The sequence below is a fragment of the Vulpes vulpes genome, chromosome 10 (assembly GCF_048418805.1).
Source record: "Vulpes vulpes isolate BD-2025 chromosome 10, VulVul3, whole genome shotgun sequence".
Taxonomy (NCBI): Eukaryota; Metazoa; Chordata; class Mammalia; order Carnivora; family Canidae; genus Vulpes; species Vulpes vulpes.
Window position 1 is genome coordinate 6,652,148 of NC_132789.1, and position 18,445 is coordinate 6,670,592.

An 18,445-nucleotide genomic window follows, 5' to 3' on the forward strand; every position below is an offset into this window, starting at 1 on the left:
TCCCGGTGCATGGAGCCTGCTTCTCCTTCTGCCTGTGTCTCTGCCTCTCTCCCTCTCCGTGACTATCATAAATAAATAAAAATTTTAAAAATTAAAAAAAAAAAAAAAAGGAATCACTAGGAGTTGGGGCTTCAGGCTCACCCTGGGTATAAACTGGGCCTGGAAGGTAGGGACTGTTCTCTGGAGCACCCTCCCCCAAATGGATTTATACTCAGACGGGATCTTTGTTCCACATGTGAGTTTATTTCCACAAGAAACTTTACAAAAACATGGCCCCTTATAGTTTTCTAAATCTTTGCAATGACCTTGTTTTTTTCTTGGTTAAATGGATGTCCATCTAATGTAGAAACTTTTGCATATGCAAACAAGCAAGAAATATGCAAAGCATCCATTTTCCCACTAATCCCAAAATAAGCACAGTGAGCGTACAGCCTGCTGAATCACATGCCTTTGCTGGATAGATGTGGGTACAGTTGACCCTCGAACAACACGGGTTTGAACTGCATAGTCCACTCCCATGTGGATTTTTTTTTCCAATAAACATAGTACCATAAACGTATTTTCTCTTCCTTATGGTTTTCTTAATAACTTTTTTTCTCTAGCTCATCTTATTGTAAGAATACGATATATAATATATATGCATATGTGTGTGTGTGTGTGTGTGTATATATAACCCACAAAATATGTGTTTATCGACGCTTTATGTGTCCACTAAGGCTTCTGGCCAACATAGGCTATACTTAGTAAAGTTTCTGGGGAATCAGAAGTTTGATGTGGATTTTTGACTATGTGAGGGGATTGGTGCCCCAGCCTGTGTTGTTCAAAGGTCAGCTGCACTGAACTCTCACTTGCTTCATACCTTGGCCATTCTTCTTGGCTGGCAGACAGGTCTGTAGAGATAGGTTTCCAGCACACAGACTCAGAAGTGGGGAGAGTCTTGCCCACAGGACTAAGCAGACCAGGGGCAGGCTAGAGCCCTCTCTCACGTGGCAGCCATGGGCCAGAGCAGACAGAGGAGCCACCTGATTATGGTATTTTAGTTAACTTGCTGGTCCTCAAGGGGGAACCTGGCAACTCAGTGTCCAGGCAAAAGGGATCTGAGATGGGAATCGAGAGCTGCCTTCTCTACTCCAGGCCTCCCCAAGGGTGAGGAAACCTGTTTTGGGCATCCCACCCTACCCTAGCCAGGGGAAGAAGGGCACCCTCTCCTGGCTGTGAGTCCCTGACTGGAGGAAAATATACATCTAATGTAAAACTTTAGAAAAAAAAAACAAAAAAACAGGAAGAGAGAAGAATTAATGAAGCAGGAGATGCCAGAGGGGCAATGGCCGGGGAAGCACCCACCAACCTGCTGCATGGCTGGAGGAGGGACCCAGAGCCCCTACAGCTGCCTCCAGCCCAGCAGGCTGAAGTTCTCATAAAAGCAGCAAGAGGAGTAACGGGTGGAAGTGTTCACAGCAACGCTTCTGTCTAGGCTGTACATCTGTCGATGCTGAAAAGAGTCAGGAACATTAGCTGATGATGGGTGGAGAAACAAAACGTGGTCCTACCACGCAGTGAACTAGGATTCAGCCATAAAAAGGAAGGAAGCATTGACACCGGCCACAGCGTGGATGGAGCTTGACAATATGGCACTCGGTGGAAGAAGCCAGACACCAAAGACCACACATTGTTTGATCCCATTATGTGCAATGTCCAGAACAGGCAAATCCATAGAGATAGAAAGTAGATCGGTGGTCGCCAGGGACTGACTGGGGGAGGGGCGGGTGGGGAGTGACTGCTAATGGGTACAAAGTTTCCATTCGGGGAGATGGAAATGTTCTGGAACCAGACGGAGGTGGTGGTTGTGCAGCATCGTGAATGTGCTAAATGCTACCTTAAAGTGGTTTAGTTGGTGAATTTTATGTTGTGTGAACATTATCACAAGCTTTAGAAAAGGTCAGACAGAAGCGCCAAGGGCGTCGGTCACGGGTCCGCCCTGCTAAGGAAGGGAGGGGGCGAGGGGCAGAAGCGAGCATGGAAGCGTACACAGGCCAGAGAAGCGCGGGAGCCCCCAGAGTGGCCACAGCTAGGCCCCCTCAGGCCCCCCGCCAGTGGGTCCTGAAGCCCTCCTCTCTCCTCCCCAGAGGACCTGTCTGATTCAGAAGAAATATTCCCCAAGGACATCACCAAGTGGAGCTCCAATGACCTCATGGACAAAATTGAAAGTCCTGAGCCGGAGGATACACAGGGTACCTGACTTGGGGGTGGCTGGGGGGGTGGGCTGCAGAGGCAAGGCCTCTTCTCTCTGACCCAGCTCCTGTGCAGTGCTGGGCATCCAGGGGGATTGGGAGTCCCCAGGGCACCACTTGTCAGGGTCACTGCCTCTGCCCCATGGGCCTGGCGCTGCCCGGCTGCTCCTCTGCTCACGGCACCCACTGCTTCTGTGTTGCAGACGGTCTATACCGCCAGAGCGCCCCTGAATTCAGGGTGGCTTCCAGTGTGGAGCAGCTGAACATCATTGAGGTGGGTGCCCCGGGGACAGAGGGCCAGGGGCTGTGCTGCCCATGGCCCCCAGGGCTGCAGAGGGAGGGAGCTGCGGTCATGCGGGGCCGCCGAGGCAGAACATGGCCCTCATTGCCACATAACTGCAGTGGCCTGGGTGCCATCAGAGAGAGGCCCCGGGCCTCCTTCCCTCCCTGCCCCGCCATCCCCCAGAACCAACAGGGATTGCAGACGGCCCCCAGAGAAGGTCTTGACCCAGCTCCACCTGTGGAAAGTGAAATGAGAAACTTGTAAATTCCAGACCAAAAAAAAGATCTTCACCTTGTACCCAGCCTTTCTGCGTTTGCTGAAGAAAATCAGATGGAAGGGGAGGAAGCGAACACCATCTAGGCAGAAGTGATGCGGCTGGCGGCCGCTGCCCCGCCAGGGACTCGCAGGGCTCTCAGTGTCCAATAAAGCTGCCTTGTAGAGCGCCTGTGTCCGCTTCGGGGGTTCTTTGCACAGAGCTCACGCCCCTTGTCCTCCTCCAGCTGTGGGTGGTCAGAGCTGTTTGCACGGGGCGGGGCTGTCACACGCAGTGGTCACTGTGCTGCTCTGGCCTCAAGCTGCCCAAGGTGGAGACAGCACCTTCGGGAACTTGGGACCCCTGGGGAGCCTGGAGCAGGTGCCAGGGAGAGGAAGCAGCATCCACACCGCCCTCCCCAGCTCAGGGTTTTCAGCTTTGAGGTCTGAGGTCAATGTGGGCTTTTTAGAAGGCAAACCGGGATGAGGGGAGTTGATTTGCAATTGCTGGCTGATGGTGAGACAAAGCCAAAGGAGCCCCCTCCCCACCTAGGGTGCACACAGCTCTGACAGCCCCCTTGGGAGGAGCAGAAGGGGCCTCGGGCTCGAAATCTGCCTCGGGATGTGTGTTGGAACCCAGCGCTGATTCTGGGGCACCGCCATCCAGAGTCAGATCCCTTGGCTTGCAATAGCCCCCAAACCGGAGCCTCCTCTCCCAGCGTTGTGGAGAGGGTACGGCATTTTAGAGACACTGACAGGGACCCCCTGGCTCTCCAGAGCTGGCCCCACGGCTCTCAGGCCCACTGCCACATTCCACCCTCCATGGAGTCTGTTCCTGCAGGGCTCTAGTCTGAGTCTCAGGTGGGGCGAGCCCCGGTAGCAGGCATGAATGGGAGGAGAGCCATGTCTCCAGTTGGCCTCTGGGAGTCCCAGAGCAATCCCAAACTCTAGCACTAGGTCTCGGAAGACAGGCACAGGGCTCTCACTCCCCACCCTAGCCCGTCCTAGGCTCCCTCTGTCTAACTGAGTGATGGTGAGACTGCCCTGAGATATTCTTTCCTTGAGGCCCTCCCCAGCCTTATTGATAAGCAAGCCCTTGGGACAATGTGGCAGTTCCTCCTGGCTGCTAATCTGGGCAGCTGGTTGCCCCGCCCTGCCCTGCCCAGGAGGGCCAGTGGTGGGCAGTCCTCATGTGGAGACAGGAATCATTCCCACACTCGGCTGGGCATGTGTTCCTGCCCAGGCCCCAGGGCCCACAGCTGGCCAATGACTGGCCGCCTCTCGGGGAGGAGGCAGCCCATCTTGCCTTGGCTCTGGACCCAGTACCACCCACCAGCCTGCCGGCCTTGTTCACTGCTCGGTGGCTCCTGGGCCAGCCCATTCCCTTGCGTTTCCTGGCAGCCTCACCAGCCCCTGAGCCCAGGGCCTGTGCTGCCCACTCCTTGCCTGGACTATGTTGACACTTGGGTGCTACTGCTGCCCCCACCCCCGCACACCATCCATGGCTAGGTCAGAGCTGGTTGTCCCTACATGGGCCTTCCAGATGGCCTCAGCACCTTGGTCTGTCTCCCTGGTTCCTTAGGGATAGGCCTCTGTCTTCAGCCCTTCTCTTTGTGCTCCACACACGTGGACATAATATGGGCATGGCAGGTACTCAGCAGGGGCCTCTCTTGGTCCTAGTTCCCCTAGTCACATACCACAAGTTAAGGTGGAGAAAGACTCCTGGGGATGGGGCCACAGCCAGGGTTGGCAGGAGGACAACTGAACTGGTGGCAGAAGCTCTGGGTTCCAGTCCAGCTTGGCACTGATGTGTTGTGTAACATCAGGCAAGTCTCTTGAACTCTCTGGCCACGACCACCTCAGCTATAATGGAACAGTTCCATACCCCGTGCAAATGTGTGCAAGGCTCAGGGCTGACTTTGACCTCACATGCAGGCCTGACCGGCAGGAAGTGAAATCACTGACCTCTCCCAAATTACAGGGTTTCAGACAGGCACACCTGCATTCCCTCTCTGCTCTAAGATGCTTGGAGACCTTGGTCTTGGAGAGGATCTGGGAATAGCAGCACAGAGGGTAAAAGAGAAGCCCCGTGTGGATGGCGGGAGCTCAGAGCTGCAGGTCCAGTGCCCGGGGTCACCGCCCACCCAGACTGAAGCTGCCTTGGGTACAGATGCACGGAGGGCAGGCAGGCTGCAGAGGCCCACGTAGGATGGCCTGGTGCCTCCTCGCTAAGGCTGGAATCTGCCGCCTGGGCCCCCTGATGGGAAGTGGAATCTGCTTTGGAGGCTGGCTGATGGGAGCAGGGTGCTCGTGGGGAGGATGAAACCACCTCGGCCTCCCCAGGGGAAGGGGTCGAGATGGCCAGCACCCGGCCCTGTAGCTGAGGAACTGAAATGGGCCTTCGGAGAGGGAGCAATGGGCCAGATGGGCCTCCCTCTGGGGTGACAGGGGCCCAGCGGGGAGCTGACGCCCCGCCAACCTGCGCAGGACGAGGTCAGCCCACCCCTGGCTGCGCCGGCCTCCACAATCCACGTGTTGCTGCTGGTGCTGCATGGAGGGACCATCCTGGACACGGGCACTGGAGACCCCAGCTCCAAGCAGGGCGACGCCAACACCATTGCCACCGTGTTCGACACCGTCATGCGTGTGCATTACCCCAGTGCCCTGGGCCGCCTCTCCATCCGCCTGGTGCCCTGCCCGCCCATCTGCTCCGATGCCTTCGCCCTTGTCTCCAAGTGAGTGCATGACACCCAGACCACCCACCCTTGAGGGTCAGGCCACTCCCCCAACACTGGCCCCCATCTCCATGTCCGCAATTACCATCCAGCCCATTCTGTCCAAAGGTGACAGAACCTACAGAGGAGGGGTCCCAGGCCCAAGACTGAGCCTCAGTTGCCCTATCTGTGATGTGGGGGGTGTTGACCTGCCTTGGAGACACAAGGCTGTGCTCCCCGGCCCTCTTACCCAGGCTTCCAGGGCCTGGCCCAGAATTGGCCTCATGAGGTTTGCCGAGTCACCCCTGAGGCTCTCAAGCGGCAGGAACTCCAGGCCTGCTGCTCTGGTTGGGGAGAGGGCCCGTTGGGCTGAGCTGAGGCTGTCTGCCCTCTCCTGATCGAGCACCCTCCCCCAGCCTCAGCCCCTACAGCCACGATGAAGGCTGTCTGTCCAGCAGCCAGGACCACATCCCCCTGGCTGCCCTGCCCCTGCTGGCCACCTCCTCACCCCAGTACCAGGAGGCGATTGCCACAGTGATTCAGCGGGCCAACCTTGCCTACGGGGACTTCATCAAGTCCCAGGAGGGCATGACCTTCAGTGGGCAGGTGAGTCGTGGGGTGGGGAAGGGAAGAAGGAAACCCTGCAGGGCAGGGGGTGATGACCTTCCCTGGCTAGCACCCCAGCAAGCAGGGCAGGTACTCAGGCCTCTGGGGTCTCTCCCTCTCTAGATCTGCCTCATTGGGGACTGTGTGGGAGGCATCCTGGCATTCGATGCCTTATGCTACAGCAGCCAGCCAGTGTCTGAGAGTCAGAGCAGCAGCCGTCGGGGCAGCGTGGCCAGCGTGCAGGTACCAGCTTCCCACGGCCCCCAGGGCAGGGGACTCCAGGACGGGAACTATATCAACCCTTTAGCCCCAGCAAGGGAAGGGGGGAGCACAGGTGCCCAGAGCTGACGGGGCAGGTGTGTGGGGCAGGTGAGCAGTTGTAGCAGGACACAGCCTCATGTACATGAAGCTTCAGCAGGGTTTGCCCCAGACTGAGGTCTGATGCTGGGAGGTGTAGTGGGTTGGCCCCTCTGCACTTCCCAGCAGGAGAGGATCTGAGGTCCCTCTGAGGCAGAGCAGCTAATGGCCTGGGTGGACCAGGTAAGGCAGTGAGATCAGTGGGAGATCAGAGCAGAGATCCAGGTAGCCAGCTCAGGCAGGCACAAAGGCTGTTGGGACTCAGGCAGTGGTCCGGGAGGACAGTGGGGCACCTGGGGGACAGGGCTTTGCCCTCTCTGGCGTGGGTGAGAGGCTGGCCAGGCAGTGGCCACCAGGCAGTGAGCCTGCATGGGGCTGTTCCAGGAAACTGACCTGCTGTCCCCCGGCACCCTGGTCAATGCGGCACATGGCACCAGTGGCAGCAGTGGCCTGGAGAGCAGCCGGCACCTGAGCCGCAGCAACATTGATATTCCCCGAAGCAATGGTGTTGAGGACCCCAAAAGGCAGTGGCCCCGAAAGAGGAGCGACTCATCCACCTATGAGCTGGACACCATCCAACAGCACCAGGCCTTCCTATCCAGGTGGGTGGGGTCCGTGGGGCCTGAGGGTCAGCCCACGAGGCCTGTGGCCAGGTGAGAAGGGGGACTTGTGAACCAGGTCACGCCGATTGCTAACATGAGGTCCTGGGAGACCCAGACAAGCCCATGGCTCTTCATCCAGGAGCAAGTGCTTGCTGGGTTGCAGCAGGGGTCTTACACACCAAAGGCCACCCTGAGCCCAAGGGAACAGGTTGTCCGGGGATTGGGCAGAGCCAGGGGACAGAACTGATCAGGGGTGGCTGTTCCAAAGGCAGTGGCACCCCAAGAGAGGTTGGGACCAGCTGTCCCCAGGAGTCCCACTGGGCACTGGGCAGCCACATCTGCAGGACAACACAGGGGCCAAGTCTCGTTTGGGCCTGGTGACCACTGGGGGGCTTCCTTTAGAAGGCTGAGGGCAGGCTGGTGCTGAGAGGGTGTGTGGTGTGACCCCCATCTGCAGCCTCCATGCCAGTGTGCTGAGGAACGAGCCCAGCTCCCGCCGTTCGAGCAGCTCCACCATGCTGGATGGCTCAGGGGCCGTGGGGAAATTTGACTTTGAGATCGCAGATCTTTTCCTCTTTGGGTGCCCGCTGGGGCTGGTCCTGGCCTTGAGGAAGACCGTCATCCCTACCCTTGATGGTGAGAGCTCTACAGTGGTGGGACGGGGCAGGGGGCCTATGTACTGGGTTGAGGGTCTCAGTGGATCCCTGTCACAAGGCCATGGCCACATCCCAGGCCCCTCGTGCATCAGCCTCATTTCTGCACTGCCCCCGCCCTGCACCCCCCACCCCGCCCCCAGCATAGGCTCTCTGCTCTCCTTTGGTCCAACTCCAGCAGCTCAATGTCTAGCCCTTATCTCTTGACCCCTGCTGCTCCACTGAGTCTTCAAGGTACCTCTGGGAGCTGAGGTCCAGAAGGGAAGGGGCTGTCTGATATCAGATGGACACACACACACCTTGTCTCCTGGGCCCAAAGTCTTCCCATAAGGAAGAGATTGGAAGCTGGGCACCCTCAAATCCTCCTAGGTGTCTGGCCTTCCAGTCCCAGAAGGGCCACAGCCACGCTGCTCCAGGGACCCTCCTCATGGCCACAGGGACAAGGAGGTGTGACGTGCCAGCTGAGCAGCTTGTTAGAGCAGCAGTCCCTGCAAGGTCCCCTGGGATCGGCCAGTGTGGCCCAGGGAGCCGTGCAGGGCCCGAGTTACATCTCTAGGTTACAGAGGGGGAAACTGAGGCTCAGAGACACTTGTCCAAGGGCAAGTAAGTGGTGGCTTATATATAAGTGGACAAAGACTCAGGGACAGTGATGTTATGGCGACATCATCTCTAATTGTGAAAAACCAGAACCACTAGAAACATCCGTCCACAAAAAAAAAAAAGAAAGAAAAAGAAACATCCGTCCACAGACGGGGGCGGGGGGCGGCGCTGGTTGAATAAATCCTGGCAAGGTGCACGATGGAGTGTACTAGAAGTAAAAGCGTTGGTCCATATTTTTATGTTAAATGGCGGGGGGATTTCAAAACATATAGCACCTGTTCCTATGTGTGTGTGTTTAAAAGTGAGGCGTCTGTTACTGCTCGTTTATCCTTACGTTCGCCCAATCTCCCCAACAACCACAATGTGCTCAGAGTAGCAGCCCCATCGCACAGCCAAGGGCTCCACTCAATTCTAAACATTCTGGTGAATAAACCGACTGATGCCAAATCCTAGGGGCACACTTTCGGCTGCCCCACCCCACTCCTCCTGCTGTGGACCCCGCCTCCTTAGGCCCTGCCATCCCACCTGCCCCCCACCCTCAGTTTTCCAGCTGCGGCCAGCCTGCCAGCAAGTCTACAACCTCTTCCACCCCGCGGACCCGTCGGCCTCTCGCCTGGAGCCGCTGCTGGAGCGGAGATTCCACGCCCTGCCGCCTTTCAGCATCCCCCGCTACCAGCGCTACCCGCTGGGGGACGGCTGCTCCACGCTGCTGGGTGAGAGGCGCTGGGGGCGGGGGGCCCCGGGCCCGGGTGGGGCGCGCAGGCGGGAGGGGGCAGCCTGCACTGAGCTCCTCTTGGAGACTGGACACCCAGTGTAGTACGGGCACATCGGCCCCACGCACCCCGGCAAGGGGGGGATGACGGGGCCTCACCCCTGGGGCCAGGTGGCAGACTGGGAAGGATCCCCTCCTGTGGCCTGAGGCAGAGCCGAGGACCTAGTGGGGCTCTGCATGGGGACCCACGGTGGCAGCGGCCGGCTAGGGGTCACAGGACCGGGGGGCTGCAGAGTGGGTCAGAGTAGGGTACTTGTGCGAGGGCTGCCCATCGCCCCACTCCTGGCCTTTCCCGGGCAGTCCCCATCCCCCCACCCTGGAGTGTGTCCCGGCGTCCTATCCATCCTGGTCTCGGAGGAGCCCCATGTGTCTGTGTCGGAGGAGCGTGTCCCGACTGCCCGCGCGAGTGTCTGTTCTTGTCCTGTCTGTTCTCTCCCATCTGCCTCCAGTCGAGACAGTGCAGAGAAACCCTGAGCTGGTCCTGGAGGGCGGGCCCCTGGCCCCTCTCCCCCCAGGGGACGGCTTCCTGGAAACCAGTATCCCTGTTCCCGCGCTCACCTGGCAAGACGGGCCCCGCCCGAGCCCGGGCTGTGCTGAGTGTCTGTAACACCCCCGTTCATTCGTGGTGGCGTCTGCTTCGCTGGCTGACTGCTTGTCCTCAGGGGCTTCCATGCCCTCCTTGGCCACTTGGAGTCTGTGGGACCGTGGCTTCCCACAGAGACCAGACAGGACCAGTCCTCAGGATCAGGCCCTGGTGCCCCCTCTCTGCACACCGAGAGCCTAGGAGCCCAGAGAGAGGAGAGGTCACCCCAGAGTCACCTAGCATGGCTGTCACTCCAAAGGCTCTGTCCCCCACTTGTGAGGCTGGTGGGGGCAGCCAGGACACGGGTGAGGCCTCAAGCCTCATCTCATCTCCCCAGGAGAAGCTTCTGATCCTGGTGAGGGGTGGATCCCAGGGTCCCCCTCCTTCCCTCCCTGAGGGAGTCCAGCACCTCACGCGCCCCCTCTGCACGCTGGCCCTCTAGCCGAGCCCCACTCTCCCTGCCTTTGTCCGCAGACACCCATTCAGAGCTGGCTCAGTGTGGCCTGTGTGAGGGCCGTACAGGGATGTGGCCTCATCCTCAGTCCCCAGCACTGGGCATCCCCCGGAGGCCACTTGAGGCCCTCCCGTTAGCACCCCTCAACCCAGCCACAGTGTGCTGTAGTCAGACCCTGCCAGGCTGAGGCTGGGAGGGCTAGCCAAGATCAGGAGCTGTGTGCTGGGTAAGATGGGTGGCCAGGGGGGGCGTGAGCCTGGCCGCCTTGCCTCCCCACCTACTGTATCTGTGTCAGTCTGTCTGTCCAGCCCTGCCCCAGCCCTCCCTCCCTCCTGCCTCAGCTCTGTGCCCTGCCGTCTTGGCCCTGAGCAGACAGGTCCTGGCACGCTTGGTCCCGTCCTCACTGCCAGCTGTGCTCAGATGCCACAGCTCATCTGCAGCTGGAGGTGTCAGCCTTGCCGGCACAGCCTCAGCTCTGGCCCGCCCAGCCCGGGGCACATGGGGCCCGACCTCCCGCTGCTCGGGGGGTCGGGGGGGTCGGGGGGGCCGGAGGCCCGTGGGGGGGCTGGGCTGGGGTGGGCCCTCTCTTACTGCTGGTCTCGTCCCTGTCTACCTGCAGCAGATGCACTCCAGACCCACAACACGGTCTTTCAAGAGCATGTGGCCCCCTCCTCGCCCAGTGCCGCCCCCACCACCCGAGGTTTCCGCCGAGCCAGTGAGATCAGCATTGCCAGCCAGGTGTCGGGCATGGCCGAGAGCTACACAGCATCCAGCATTGCCCAGAGTGAGTGAAGTGGTGTCAGGGTCCTGCCCTCCCTGCACCCTCCCTTCTGTCACAGTGAGGGGTCTGCACCCCCCCACACACACACACACTCCCCCAACCCAGGGACAGTTGGTAGTGTCTAGAGACAGCTGGGAAGGACACTGTGGGCACTGGTGGGTCATGACCAGGGCTGCTGCTCAATACCTACAAGGGCCCCAAACGTCCATAGAGGACTCTGGAGGGAGGGAGCACTCGAAGGGGTACCCCAGTGGAGCCAAGTTCAGGTGGGAGGCCATGGGCCTGGGAGGAGGGGTCTTAGCCCCAGCACCCTGGGGCTTCCTGAGGAAAAAGCTGTGGGCCATTTCTGGACAAGCCAGGAGGGGGGCAGCTAAGGGGAGCCAGGCAGGCAAGAACTCACCGTGGCTGTCCCTCTATGGCCTCCTCCACTGCTTGGCTCCTCAGAAACTTCTCAGCAGCTGGAAGCAGAGCCCAGGTCACCCTCTCTAGCCCCCAGGGCCAGCTGCCCCTCCGTCCTCCCTGGCCATGTGATTGGTGCCTATCTGGCTGAGCAGGGGTGCCTGAGCTGAGGCTGGCAGGAGTATCCTTCTGTAAGGAGGGCCTGGGATCCCGGCACTCTTCCCAGCATCCTTCCTGGCCTCTGATGACAGCCTAGTGGCCCCAGCATGGCTGACCCCTGCCCTGTTATTCTTGCTTCCCAGAGGCCCCGGCATCACTCAGCCATACCCCCAGCGTCAGGCGCCTGTCTCTGCTCGCCCTGCCCCCTCTCTCCCCCACTACCCCAGGCTCCCACCCACAGGCCGGGCAAGAGAGCCCCAGCCTGAAGCAGGCCCCCCGCCTCCCTGACTTGGACATCAGAGAAGGTACTGGGTGTCATGTGGCCTCTGCCCACACACGCTGTCCACCTATAACCGGGGTCACTCACCGTTTCCAGGCACATCTCACCACCAGGCCCTGTCCGCTGAGGCCTAACCAGGGAGCTAGAGGCTTGAGCTGGGAGCACTCAGATCTGGGGAGGAGGTGGAGGGGTTGGGAGTTGCCTGAGGGTGGGGACCAAGGGACTGCGCAGCAAACAGGCCTCAAGCAGAACACAGGAGAGCCCTGACCCCCATCAGGCACCATTTGCTGAGCATCTCTTGCATGCAGCCATCAGAAAGGCACTTTTTAACCCTTGTCTGGAGCCGGGGCGGTTTCCCAGCCCTGAGTAGGAGCTAGGATTCACACCCAGGCCTTGACACTTGGGCTGCAAGCTCCCAGGTGCTGAGGGGACATCAGGCCTTGCTCTGGGGTTCACCCCTACAAAGCCTTTCACCAGCCTGAGGCCTGCAGGGCAGAGCGGGAGCAGGAGAGGCCTGGAGAGGACATCGGGGGCAGTGGAGGGCAGGATAGGGGGTCACCAGGATCAGCAACAGGACCAGGGATAGACCTGCTTCCAAGCCAGGATTGTCTCCTCCCCCTAAGTTCACACACGGAGGCTCCCCGCCCTCATCCCAGGGCCCCTGGCTGTTCGCATGCTATCCTGGAGTCCTGTGCCCTCTCCGCTCCCTCCTGTCACGCAGCTGGGGAGGAGGCTTGCTTTGGCTGCAGCCCTTCTTCCTGGTCAGATGACCAGGAGACTGTCTAGCCTTTGGGCTGAGCTGAGCCCGAGGGGCCTGGCAACCTTCTGAGGGCCAACCCAGTCAAGGCCCTCCTCCTGGCAGTTGCAGCAAAATGGTGGGGTCAGAAGCGGATCGACTATGCCCTGTACTGCCCTGACGCCCTGACGGCCTTCCCCACGGTGGCCCTGCCCCACCTCTTCCACGCCAGCTACTGGGAGTCAACAGATGTGGTCTCCTTCCTGCTGAGACAGGTACCCTGGGGCCCACTGCCAGCAGCACTGGGGCCTCACGCAAGGACCAGGTGACACCACTGCTGACATGGCCCCACATCATAGATGAGGGGGGGAGGCGCGTCAGACTACAGAGCAAGCAAGACGGAGGAACCCTGGCAGGTGCCGGGCTGGGGTGAACGTTTGTGTGCATTCAGAAGACATGTGAATTTGGGGGGACCAGAGGGTGGAGTGGAGTGGGTTGAAGAGTGTCCCCCAACCCCTCACAGGTTGCTGTCTCTGGCCCCTAGGGCCACTAGAATAGGCAGCCACAGGCTTGAGAGTGTCCCATGGCCTGTTTCTTCCCCTCCCAGGTCATGAGGCATGACAACTCCAGCATCCTGGAGCTGGATGGCAAAGAGGTTTCAGTGTTCACCCCCTCAAAGCCAAGAGAGAAGTGGCAGCGCAAGAGGACCCACGTGAAGCTGAGGGTAAGGAGGCGTCCAGGCTCGCGGGCCCCACATCTGTTGTCCTACTGAATCCTCACAAGACAACCTGTCACAGACAAGGAAACCAAGTCACCGAGAAACATGCTCATACTTAACCCTCAGTTTGTGAGATCGGAGCTCTTACCCCACGTATGGACGGGGAAGTGTGCCAAGGCCATGCAGGTCAGGTGGCTGAGCTGGACTTGAACCTGGGCCATCTGGCTTTCAGCCCATGCTCACCCACCAGGCCCAGGAGATCCCGGCCCTCCTTCCATCTCCTACCCTGACCAGCCTCACTCCCTGTGTCCCCAGAATGTGACCGCCAACCACCGGATCAATGACGCAGTCGCCAACGAGGATGGCCCACAGGTTCTGACGGGCCGATTCATGTATGGGCCCCTGGATATGGTCACTCTGACTGGAGAGAAGGTGAGGACATGGGGAAGTTACAGGAGCCCCTGCCTTGCCTCCCTCCGGCTGGGGAGTAGGGGGTCAGGGAGGCCTGGGGCCCAGCCCGTTCATGACCAGCTTGCCCGCTCCCAGGTGGATGTGCACATCATGATGCAGCCACCCTCGGGCGAGTGGCTGTACCTGGACACGTTGGTGACCAACAGCAGTGGGCGGGTCTCCTACACCATCCCTGAGACCCACCGCTTGGGTGTGGGCGTCTACCCCATCAAGATGGTGGTCAGGTACGTGCCTCTGGGGAGTGCGCAACCCAAGCCGCCTGCCTCTGGGGCAGGAAGAAGGTGTCTAAGGGGTTCTAATGCGCTCCCCTCTCCCAGGGGAGACCACACGTTTGCTGACAGCTACATCACCGTGCTGCCCAAGGGCACGGAGTTTGTGGTCTTCAGTATTGATGGCTCCTTTGCCGCCAGCGTGTCCATCATGGGCAGCGACCCCAAAGTGCGGGCTGGGGCTGTGGACGTGGTGCGGTGAGTGACCCCCAAGGGGCACAGTGGGCGGGCTCAGGGGCAGGAAGCTCCCAGAGGCCAAGCTGGGGAGGACTTTGGGCACCAGGGCAGGGGACGTTTGGCAGGGGCTCACAGAGTTGCTCACCCAAGAAGTGGGACTCCTAACAAGACAGTGACACCTGTTGTAGAAGGCATCCCTGGGGACTGTGTGACCTGGGTGACTGTCCTCGTGGCTGTTAATGTTTCTCCTTAGCCCAAAGATGCACTCTTCAAGGGCTCAAGTAGAGACTGGCTGGGCAAGGAGACAGGGTGGCCCAGGAGGGAGGATGGGGCCACCATGGGACACCCAGGCCTCACCCCCCGCCCTAGGCACTGGCAGGACCTGGGCTACCTCATCATCTATGTGACGGGCCGGCCTGACATGCAGAAGCAGCGCGTGGTGGCATGGCTGGCCCAGCACAACTTCCCCCACGGTGTGGTGTCCTTCTGTGATGGCCTGGTGCATGACCCGCTACGGCATAAGGCCAACTTCCTGAAGCTGCTCATCTCTGAGGTGGGTCCCAGGCGCAAGGGATTGGGGCAGGGCTGGGGGCAGGAGGGCTGTGCCCGTGCCCACGCCAATCTCACCCACAGCTGCACCTGCGCGTGCACGCGGCCTACGGCTCCACCAAGGACGTGGCAGTCTACAGCTCCATCAGCCTGTCCCCCATGCAGATCTACATCGTGGGCCGGCCCACCAAGAAGCTGCAGCAGCAGTGCCAGGTAAGCGGGCAAGCCGTGGTGGGCGGCCCCGGGCGGCCAGCCTCCCAGAGCCCGGCTCCGTGACGTCCACCTTCCTCACTGCCCCCTCCCTGCAGTTCATCACGGATGGCTATGCGGCTCACCTGGCCCAGCTCAAGTACAACCACCGGGCACGGCCGGCCCGCAACGCGGCCACCCGCATGGCACTGCGGAAAGGCAGCTTCGGCCTGCCAGGCCAGGGTGACTTCTTGCGCTCCCGGAACCACCTGCTCCGCACCATCTCAGCCCAGCCCAGCGGGCCTGGCCACCGGCATGATCGGACACAGAGCCAGGCAGATGGCGAGCAGCGGGGACAGCGCAGCATGAGTGTGGCAGCTGGCTGCTGGGGCCGCACCATGGCTGGCCGGCTTGAGCCAGGGGCAGCCGCGGGCCCCAAGTAGAACACCGTTAGTGAGGCGCTGTGGTCTCCATGGTGCTAGACCAGGGCGGCCAGCCCCGCCAGGAGGCTTGGCCTGGGCACACAATGTCGACTGGAGACAAGCTTGTCCCAGGGCCTGGCGGAGGACATAGGCCGTGCCACACAGCCCTCTCACCCCTGCCTCATGTCCTAGGGTCTGAGGGGTTCCAGCTTGCAGGAAGACCTGTCCCAGGATGACAGAGGGACCAGGACTCCCCATGCGAACTGGCCCACAAGGCACTCCTAGACATTTGCCCTGCATTGACCTCCCAGCATCCTGACGCTGGGCCTGGGCCCAGCCTGTCACCTCCCATCCACTAGCTCACCCTGACCCCCACAGGTCCCCTCCCACTTGGTAGCAGCTCCACTGGGGGACAGCCTGCTTCTTGTTAACTCGAGTTACTCAACTGTTCAACCTCACTGGTTTTGCACTGATTTTTGAGAGTGGAGATCCATTACCGTCTCCTGTGGCTACAGACATGCATGAAAATCCAGCGTTCGCTAATCTGGGACCTATAGCCACACAGAAGGCTCCAGGGCGGCAAATCCTTGAGCAAGCAGGAGAGAAAGGCCATATCTTAATTTCTGCAGCTCCGCCTGGCCCGCCAGCGCTGTGGCAGCCCCGGACCCCTGCCCACCTGTCCACGTGCCCCACCTGGAACCCAGTCCGGCGGCGAGGCTGGTGAGGCCCAGAGCCGGCTCCCGAGAAGCCATGCCTCGGGCTCCTGGGCCTAGCCAGGCCCAGCCTCCTCTTCCACTCCTCGCCCGCCACCAGTCAAGGCCATGTGCCTTGGCTCTCCTGCGTTTCTACACCTTTCTACTTCTCCAATCTGATTTCTATGAGGTTTTTTTAAAAGAGCAATCCTTGGCTGCTTCCTTTTCTTAACTCTTTCAGTACCAAGCGCAGCCCCTCCACATGAAAACACCCAGCACTGTGACGGAGTCCAGCCTGGTTCTGGGTCCCGGGGCCCTACACCCTGCCCACACAGTGGGGCATAGGGTCCCTGCCTCACCTGACCCCCATTAATTCCACTGAATTTCTACTTTGGGGTGAGTGGGGCACACACTTAGGTTTTTTTAATGCCAATTCCGTTTTGATGCCGAATCTAAGAAGCCACAACTTGCTTCGTTAGCTTAAGGGCAGGCAGCCATGACTCCATTCCCCACCTGGTAAGGACCACAATGTCCTGCACGCTGGGTCTGAGCATCAGCCCTCCCTCCCCAGAACCAACCACGGATCTCAGCTGTGATGCTTGACTCCGGGTGGCCCTTCTGCTGCTCCTCCTCCTTCTACTTAAGATGGGGGAGCCTGCCTGGCCAGGCTCCGACTCTGAAAAGCTGCTGCCAACCTGGATATGGCCTCAGGGCCTCATGGGCTGGGACGGGGAGGTACACAGATTGATGTTAACATTTTCTTGTGTGTAGATATGTACAGCCAAAGGGTCGTGTAAACGTTCTGCAAAAGTGGGTTTATACAGAGTGAAAGCTATTTATTTTGTGCAGAGAAAAATTTCTGGAGGGATAGGACCTTCAGGGTTTGTTCATATTTAAGATGTAGCTTTTTGTTTTTGTTTCAGGCGTTATGTATAAAGCAACGATTATTTTATGGACCAAGTTTTAATGTAAGTGTTGCAATGGAAGTGCAATACCTGACCCCCCCGCTCCCCGGCGGGAAACCGCTCGGCCCGACAATCACAGCCCGGCGAGGGGCCCCTGTGGCCAGTGCCTCCTCCTCTGTCGGCCCCACCTCACCCCATCCTGCCTACCGCCTCGGTGACCAGCCATCCGGAGAAGCACCTGGAAGAGTCTCGGGCCCGCCTGCAATAAAGGCTTGGGAAGCCTCCTGGCCCGGGGAGGCCATGTGGGCAGTGGGCTCGGCCTCTCCCAGCAGGCAGCTCCCCCAAGCTCTGCACTCCCTGCCCAGCTGCCAGCCATGCCAAGGACAACAGCAATAGTCCCCTGGGCCTCTCCCAGCGGCCCTTAGCCATAGATGGTGAGATGGGCAGCCTACCCTCCCCGTTGACATATCTCTTCTATATCCAGGTCTGCTTCCTGCCTCCCTTTAAGATTCCTTTTGGCACATTTTCTTCTTAAGGAAGCACCAGTTTTTCAGAAACTTAGAGAGGGAGGGCAGAGTCCTTTAAAAATACCAAAAATGTTTACAGCGTTGGGTGCTGAGCTGCAGGGCTCAGGCCTGACCAGTCATAACCAAAGGGTGAGGCAGGCCTTGCTGACTGCCACCCCCACCCCAGGCCTGTTAGAGTAGAAGCCTTAGCCCCATTCCCAACCCCAACCCCAGGACTGAGCCTCAGCCTACCACTCCAGATCCAACCACCTGCCTTCTCTTTGATTTCTAAAGAGGGATTCAGCAGAGACCCCACTCCCAATTTTCCCAGCTCATCTGAGCTGCCTGCCTGCCCGCCCACCCGCCCGCCTCGTCGCAGTCTTCACGTCTCAGCCCCCTCCTGTCTCTGTCTGGGCCATGTGTGAGCAGTGTCCTGACTCGCCCCATCCACCCTTGCCACCCCTGCACCTTCGGGCCTGAGTGTGCTCTGTATACAGTGTCATTGTCTGTTACACCAATTAAAGAAGCAGGAAGGCTTCCTTCTGGTCTCTTTACTGCACCAGCAACTGCAGATCACCAGCTGGGGATGTGGGCCCAGGATGGGGGCATGGCCTGTCCTGGAGCTAAGACTGTAGTGGGGAGAGGCTGTCTTTCCTGATAAACAGTGCCCACTGCACTCGCCATGGCTAATACTGATACAGTCACACAAGCCTTACCCTGCCCTGGGCCTTCTCCCAGCCCCTTCCGAGGCCACCCAGTGAGGTGGATGCAGAAAGCCCCTCTGCTTTACAGACGACACCACTAGTCACCTGGGCCAGGATTCCCACCCTGGCCACCTGGCCCCAGCACCAGGACTCTGAATAGTTGTCATCTGCGGAATAAAGAGCAAGTTTGAGGGGATCAGGTATAAGAGCCAAGTCTGGGTCTGGGATGCAGCCAGGGGTGAGGGTCAGGGTCTGGTGTAGGCAGGCTGATCTGAGGATGAACAGGCAAAAGTGGCTGGTAGGCCTGTGCTCATGACCACCGACGCACACCCCACCTTTCCCCCCAAATTCCTGGAGCCCTTGTTTTACCTCTGGAAGTTC

The 18,445-nt window shown here is 59.6% G+C and overlaps 1 protein-coding gene and 1 long non-coding RNA gene across 36 annotated transcripts in view; one reads left to right on the forward strand and one right to left on the reverse strand.

Moving 5' to 3' along the window:
* Positions 1-17,899, forward strand: part of PITPNM2 (phosphatidylinositol transfer protein membrane associated 2) — a 139,043-nt gene extending 121,144 nt beyond the window's left edge. For 8 of the 35 annotated variants that reach the window (XM_072725062.1, XM_072725051.1, XM_072725053.1 and 5 more), the window contains 17 exons: positions 2,127-2,231; positions 2,435-2,505; positions 5,254-5,501; positions 5,897-6,086; positions 6,210-6,329; positions 6,828-7,045; positions 7,503-7,681; positions 8,841-9,011; positions 10,727-10,891; positions 12,589-12,737; positions 13,070-13,186; positions 13,496-13,612; positions 13,727-13,875; positions 13,969-14,118; positions 14,467-14,650; positions 14,731-14,859; positions 14,955-17,899. In XM_072725062.1, the coding sequence (XP_072581163.1) occupies positions 2,127-2,231; positions 2,435-2,505; positions 5,254-5,501; positions 5,897-6,086; positions 6,210-6,329; positions 6,828-7,045; positions 7,503-7,681; positions 8,841-9,011; positions 10,727-10,891; positions 12,589-12,737; positions 13,070-13,186; positions 13,496-13,612; positions 13,727-13,875; positions 13,969-14,118; positions 14,467-14,650; positions 14,731-14,859; positions 14,955-15,278 (2,786 nt within the window). In that variant the 3' untranslated portion in view covers positions 15,279-17,899. Of the gene's footprint in view, positions 1-2,126; positions 2,232-2,434; positions 2,506-2,785; positions 2,956-5,253; positions 5,502-5,896; positions 6,087-6,209; positions 6,330-6,827; positions 7,046-7,502; positions 7,682-8,840; positions 9,012-9,519; positions 9,670-10,726; positions 10,892-11,589; positions 11,752-12,588; positions 12,738-13,069; positions 13,187-13,495; positions 13,613-13,726; positions 13,876-13,968; positions 14,119-14,466; positions 14,651-14,730; positions 14,860-14,954 lie in introns of those variants that run through there. The other 27 variants (XM_072725039.1, XM_072725042.1, XM_072725040.1 and 24 more) reach the window with 10 other exon arrangements.
* Positions 224-11,368, reverse strand: LOC140594263 (uncharacterized). The gene is made up of 3 exons (XR_011995023.1): positions 11,289-11,368; positions 9,629-9,850; positions 224-2,749 (listed from the first exon to the last, which is right to left on the reverse strand). It is a non-coding gene; the product is annotated as an uncharacterized lncRNA (long non-coding RNA).
* Positions 17,900-18,445: the final 546 nt, after the last annotated feature.